This window comes from Vespa mandarinia, chromosome 14 (assembly GCF_050613455.1).
Source record: "Vespa mandarinia isolate Hongniang chromosome 14, ASM5061345v1, whole genome shotgun sequence".
Lineage (NCBI taxonomy): Eukaryota > Metazoa > Arthropoda > Insecta > Hymenoptera > Vespidae > Vespa > Vespa mandarinia.
This window is the reverse complement of record NC_140823.1, coordinates 1,542,501-1,550,000: the sequence shown is the minus strand read 5'-3', so window position 1 is coordinate 1,550,000 and position 7,500 is coordinate 1,542,501. Positions and strand designations below refer to the sequence as shown.

General features: G+C 30.6%; 1 protein-coding gene across 3 annotated transcripts in view; it reads left to right on the top strand.

Annotated features, from left to right (window-relative positions):
* LOC118439926 (opioid-binding protein/cell adhesion molecule homolog) overlaps positions 1-7,500 on the top strand; it is a 129,952-nt gene that overhangs the window by 120,573 nt on the left and 1,879 nt on the right. For 2 of the 3 annotated variants that reach the window (XM_085661300.1, XM_085661301.1), the window contains exon 6: positions 7,279-7,500. This exon is cut by the window's right edge and continues 73 nt beyond it. In XM_085661300.1, coding sequence (XP_085517426.1) covers positions 7,279-7,388 — 110 coding nt within the window. In that variant the 3' untranslated portion in view covers positions 7,389-7,500. The remainder of the gene's footprint in view (positions 1-7,278) is intronic. The other variant, XR_004837705.2, reaches the window with a different exon arrangement.

Sequence of the window (7,500 nt, the reverse complement as noted above, 5' to 3'; positions counted from 1 at the left end):
TCATTGTTCCTATTAATCGATACTTTTCTTTTTTTCCTTTTTTTTTTTTTTAATTTTTCTTTTCTTTTTTTTTTCTTTTGTTTCTCTCTTATCGTTAATAAAAAACATAGTACAAGTATAATAATAATAATATGCTTAGATATTACTATTATTTTTGACACATTATCATTGGCATTGATAAATTGATTATTTTGCACGAGCATACGATTGTACGTATAAATATTAATTATTATTATATAGTATTGTATTATTGAAAAGAATTATAACGAATTAATTTTTTTTCTTTCTCTTTTTTTTTTCTTTTTTCTTTTTTTTTTTGCTTTTCATCGTTTCTAGAAAAATGTCGAATATAAAATGACGGAGACTTATTAAATCTTACGATAGAATTTTCAATATTCAAACTTTTTTTATTATAATCATATTACGATACTGATCTGGTAATGAATTTTCTTCGACAATTAATGTCAAACAGGAAATTTGATAGAAAGTAAAAATATCGGAAATTATATTGGATATATGCAAGATATATCCATTATGACGAAATTTTCATTGATAATATTTAATCAGAAATAATATATATATATATAAAATAGTATTTATAAAATAAATGATATGACGAATCTTTAAAAATTTGATAACAGTATTTTTAATCGATTAATACTCCGTTAACGAAAATTAAATCGTCCATTCAAATTTCATATCAATTTGCTAAGTTGTAGGATTACTGTTAGCATACAGGAATAGTACGATAATATATGTAAACTGTACTGACCGAGGAACGTTTAATCGATAAATGCGTTTATTATAAGTAGATCGTAGAGAGACAACTTGACAGTGGTCATCATTGATGGCAATATACTAATAGCCATGATAACATTTCAAACGCGAGACTCGCTTTGAACGATTGCTCGAGCCGGCAATACGACCGAGGATAATGTCGATAGATTGCCAATTACGTGATTAATCAAGTTCGATTTAATCGTCTCGGAAATTTGCATAGGTGCAACGCCCCGTGAGACTATCTCTCTCTCTCTCTCTCTCTCTCTCTCTCTCTACTCGTATACACAGATATATAGGCATATGCGTAGGCACGTACACACACACATATATATATATATATGTGTGTGTATATAGATATACCTCTATTCACTAAGTTTCTCCATCGAAGATGTTCCTCAACGTGTCTATCCTTCCCATTTGATATTTCCAAGTAATCAAAGTATCTGAAATTGGATATAATTCACGATTGAGTCGAAAGACAAACCAATATTATGTAATAGAAATTATTTGTCGAGAATATATGAAAATTTATGAATTCTAACGATTTAATAAGTACGATGTATATATATATATATGTATATATATATATTTTTTTTTTCTTTTTTAATATAACTTTTTATTACGTAGATTACTTACTATGACAACTCGCGGTTAATATATCACCTACCGTGAATATAGTCGCTGTTACTAACAGAGATTTAAGAGGTACGGTAATGTTACCTAACGAGAATCGAGAGAGAGAGAGAGAGAGAGAGAGAGAGAGAGAGAGAGAGAGAGAGAGAGAAAGGGAAGTGACGTGTCTTGATAGAGGAAGATGGAAAACTGAGGATAAAGGAAACGACGCAATTACTAAGTGTTAATAAGTGGCAAAATTATAATATTTGAAGACAATTATCGTTGTATTGTATCTTCTCTCTCTCTCTCTCTCTCTCTCCCTCTCTCTTTCTCTTTTTAAAATTCGTACAATTGTAACAAATAATTAGTTTAACCACGAGACTTTTACTTTAGTATTCGAAAATCCCTAGACGAGATGTTGAAAATTAATGAACTTCATTACGCGTTACATTTAATTGACGCATTAATTATAAGAGAAGCGAAGAAAGCACCGACGCGGAAGTCGTGAAAAAAATTAATTTGCTTGACGCAAGCACATTCCCGTTCCATCTTTCTCACTCTCTCTCTCTCTCTCTCTCTCTCTCTCTCTCTCTATCTCTCTCACTTAAAAAATGAAAACTGTTCAGGCCAATTTTCAACTTTACGAATAATGATTTAACGAGAATCTCAATAAAAGAATTTACGTTTGTACTCTTTCTCTCTCTATCTCTCTCTCTCTCTCTCTCTCTCTCTCTCTCTCTCTCACACACACACACACATACACACATAATATACATAACTCGAAATAAATAATTTGTAAAATCTAATGTAAAATTGAAAAGGAATTTATACGAAAAATATACATATGTTGTATTAATGAAACAGAAAGTACGAGAGAGAGAGAGAGAGAGAGAGAGTAAATTCAACGTGAATAAAAATTCGCTTCATTATTTCCAATGGAATTCGAAGACTACGTTTATGTCACGATGCAATTTTTAAACGAGGTATTAGTCGATGAATGACGTTCCACCCGCATACGTTTTGTTATAACGTATACGCGCGAATACCAATTCTGCGAGAACTCGTCCGCGGCATTTTACCCGGATAATTAGGGGAATGGCGAATCAACAATGGCAAATTAACGAGTTTGCCGGCGCTCGTTGAATCACGTTTGGTCTCGTTGCCCTTTCCACGTTCCGTCTTTTCGACGATTTTTGCTTCGTTTTCACATATACACAAATATATATATATATATATATATATATATATATATATATATATACATGTATGTATATTACACAGGTACCTTTATACACATAATGTACATTTCTTATTTTTATTTCATACATCGTTAACGGCGAATTATAAATCGATGATTGTATATGTGCACGTTCGCGTTTGAAACGTTACAGCAAAAATCACGTATTATTTTCTCTCTCTCTCTCTCTCTCTCTCTCTCTCTTTCTCTTTCTCTTTCTCTCTCTCTCTCTCTCTTTCTCTCTTTCTCTCTCTTATTCTCTTTCTCGTCCGTTTCGAATATTTCGGCATTAACGCGGCTAATTAAAATTACATCGTGTTCAACGACGAAACGACAGGGCGAAGGGGTGGAAGTGGGATGGAGGGAAAAAATAAAATGTTAAAAGAGAAAAGAGAAATTCCTTTTTCCAACGATTCAAACGATTTATTCCGTTCTAGTTTTTCTCTTTTTTTATTCCTCTCTTTCTTCCTTTATTTATTTTTTTTTTTTTTTTTTTTTAATTTTTTGCACATAACCATGAGTTATCGAATATGCACAATTTTCAAATATTTATTTGATACTTTTCCTTTTGCGCGTGTGCAAAGGATAGATCGATTTAAAGTATGCTCGATGGTTTTCGTGGATGGATTTGAAATTTCAAGGAAACGAGAATACCTCCTCTTTCCTGAATCTTTTCTTAAGAAGTACGAAATCCAGAGAACCATTTCGTCGATTCTTCTTTTCGATGCGTGACGAGCACGATTTTATCCCGTCAAGAAAGAGCTTTACCGTGCGTTTTACCCCGATTTTCCTGACACTTTTTTAACATACGAAAATGACGAATGGCAACCGTACGAAGATTTTTCATATTCCTAAGTGCAAAGTTAAATTGCGAAGGAAATATTATTTCTTTTTTTTTTTTTTTTTTTTTTTTTTTTTTTTTTTTTTTTTTTTAGTTTTTTTAGTTTCTTCCACCATCTTTAATGATATCAATCAATGACATTATTGAAAGTTGAATCTATTATAATATCGGATTATTCAATGCGATTTCCTTTATTATAATTTAAAAGTAACAAAAAGAAAAGAAAAATTTACGAAATACAACGTCCTCGTAATTTTTTTTATAAACGATATAAAAGTATTACTTAAAAACAAGTCAATTCGTAAGTAAATTTAAAAACTTTTTATAGTCCCATTATTATCAGATAATAATTTAATCATTTGAATGATTTAATCATTTCAATTTATAAATAAGAATTATCATTGAGGTGCATAATAACACGTAGAAAAATTGTCGGATAATAATCGAATAACAATTGAAATTAAATGTATCATTCATTAATTAATTATATAGATTAAATTTTCTTTATTTGATGTCAGTAGAATTTCCTCGTACATATTTTATTATTCGATATATAAATATATAAATATTTATAAATATAATGAATAATTTTCTTTATAATTTGTAAGCTAATAAAAGTTTATCTACTATAATTTCTTTAATATTATAGTCTTTTATAATATTTACTTAGAAATTATTAGCATAATAAAAAATATATCTATAAAATATATCTATTTTTTACATACATACATACATACATACATACTAAATAATAAATTTTCTCTATAATATCGTCATTCTGACGAATTTCTATTCAACGTATGTTATTTACAAATGAAAAAAATTATCTTTATTTTTCTTTCTCTTTTTCTTTTTCTTTTTCTTTTTCTTTTCTTCCAAACGATCAAAGTTCAGCAATGGAAAACGGTCGCTCAGGCAAACGATGAAAATTTCCAGATGCTCGAGGATGGACAACCTTTTCTCTCTCCCTCCTCATTTTCCACCCTTCCTCTACCCCCCCCCGCCTACATGTCGTTACCATCATCGTTCAGTCGCCCTTCGTCGTTTTCTTTCCATCCATTCTCAAATGCATTCTAAGTTCTCGTTGCACCAAGTTTTTTTGCCCCTCTTATTTCCTACCTATCCACCTATCTAACCCGTTCCCTCCACCACCCACCACCCCTCTCTCCATCTCCCACCATTCCTCAGCACCGCCAACTCCCGTAGAAAAAGGCTGATGGTCCGTTTCCCATGAGAAACGAGCACTTTTTGTGACCACAGTTATCCGTTCGTCGGATTGCCCGCAATAAATTGAACAATGCCTTGCTTTTCGTATGTCTTGATAAAAGAGAGAAGAATAACAAAAAAAAAAAAAAAAGAAAAAACAAAAAAACAAAAAAAAAAAGAAAACAAAGAGCAGACACAAGAAAAAGATCCGAAAGGAAAGAGAAAAAAGAAAAGAAAACACATAGAAAAAAAAGAAAGAAAAAAAAAAGAAAAGAAAAGAGAAAGGAAAAAGAAATATAAAAGAAGTTTGAAAAAAGGAATAGGAGTTCGACGAAGGATTGGATGTAATAGGGATCCATCGATCCTTCCACAACGATTTCGAAGGATTTTAACTGGTGTATGGAGGAGGACCAGGGAAAATCGTTCGCTTAATAAAAACATTTCGTGGCATCGTTTATTTTTCTAAGAGCTTCGTTGAGATGCGAAAGCGAGAGAGAAAGAGAAAGAGAGAGAGAGAGAGAGAAGATCGTTTTTATCAAACTCATTTTTATTCTCTCTCTCTCTCTCTCTCTCTCTCTCTTCCTCTATCTCTCTCTCTTCCTCTCTTTCCCTCTCTCCACCCTGTCTTCTTCATTGCACCAAACTTTTCTCGCGTTGTATACCCACGAGGTTTATCACACGTGCGCGACCGCATTAATATCGCTTAGTAATATCCTTGATTAAAATTCTATCGTTCTATTGGGGGAAAGAAAAAAGAATAAAGGAAGAAGAAAAAAAGAAAAAAAGAAAAAAAAAAGGGAAGAAAAAAAGAAAGAAATGTTGGTTCTAAAGTGTAATCGAAAGATGCGATATTAACGTTGATCGGAAAGTGCCAATAGCGGTTTACGGGGATAGATCGAAAGAGAAAAGGATTAATTTTCTTCGACAATAACTTCGATCTCTGGTACGTAATTACACCGCGGAACCTTCTCGATTCGCATCGTTGAAAATAACTTCTCTCGTTTGTCTGCCGAAGTTAGAGAGAGAGAGAGAGAGAGAGAGAGAGAGAGGGGTGAAGGGACAGAAACGAAAGGAAATTAATTCGATTCGGTCGGTTCCTTCAATTATCCTTTTCGCTCGTCCACAATTAGCAATTCGATGATCCGATCGGCCATGCGACAGAATGAAATTTCCAACGATTCGTTTCGAACTTAGTTGAAATGCTGTTTCCCCACCATTTTCTCTCATCCCTTCGAAACGTTCTTTTCATTTTTTCTTTCTTTGTCTTCTTTTACTTTTTTGTTTTTCACCTTCCTTTCATCGTTCTTTTCTCTTTTCTCTCTCTCTCTTTTACTTTTTCGGAATTTTCGCTTTTCTTCTTTTTGTTCTGTTCTTCTTTTTTTTCTTTTTTTTTTTTTTTTTTGGTTCTATACATATATATAGAATCAAAGATTAAAAAAAAAAAAATATATATATATATAGAATTTACTCTCAATTATTTTTATAATCTTTATTACAAGAAAATTCACGATTCTAATTTTTGAATGGAAATTTTTTAATTGAATCGTTGAATCGACGGAATATACTATGAGACATACATACATACATATATATACATACATAGGTATCTAACAAAATTCAATTGCGAAAATAGAATATTGAATTATATATTCCTCGGCTTATTTTTTCTTTCAATAATCTCGTTTATTATTATTATTATTATTATTATTATTATTATTATTATTTTTATTATTATTATTATATTATTATCATCATCATTATTTTTATTATATAATCTCGTTTATTATTATTATTATTATTATTATTATTATATTATTATTATCATCATAATTATTTTTATTATATAATCTCGTTTATTATTATTATTATTATATTATTATTATCATCATAATTATTTTTATTATATAATCTCGTTTATTATTATTATTATTATATTATTATTATCATCATCATTATTTTTATTATATAATCTCGTTTATTATTATTGTTGTTGTTATTATATATACGACAATTAATAACAATTCGTAATTACAATTTATCGATGATATATTTTTATCCTTTAACACGTTAATTCTAAGCTTCTTTCAATCATATTATCGAGAAAGACCTACGAAGAAATATATATATATATATATATATATATATATACATACATATTTTTTTTTCTTCATAAACATTAATTGAATTGTCATGTTAAATTCGATCGTAGAAATGAAACATTGGATTATGTATTATCAGTTGTCTCATTCGCTCGTAATTTACATTGTAATCTTGTTTATTTACATTGATCGTTTATTACGATCTAAATAGACGATACAAATTTAAAGAAATAAATTAAAACAAGAATACCATCATTCATGGTCAAATTATCAATTAACATAAATGATTTTTAACGATGATGTAACGATTTAAAAGCGATAATGACAAAAAGAAAAAAGAGAAAAAAAAGAAAAAAAAAAGAAAAACCTAACGAATAAAATATTAAATAAATTTTTCGTACGAAACTAATACGACATTAATCTCAACGACATCTACCCTAATTCTCATAGGTTGAAAATGGAACATTGATTTATGTATTCCTTGGCTCATTCTGTTTCAGGAGAACATCCGGCAGCAATGCAGCATGGAAATTCAAGTAACAGCGGTGCTGCCACGAGGACACTAGCGTTGCTGCTCTTGCTTCTGCACGCCGGATCCTTCGCGAGGTGACTGGTCGATTGCGAGGACGTTCTGTAAACGCGCCAACATCGATCGTCTCTCCATCCCTCTTTTCTGACAGAGGGACAGAGTGTGGAGTAAGAGAGAAGAAGGAGACTGTAAA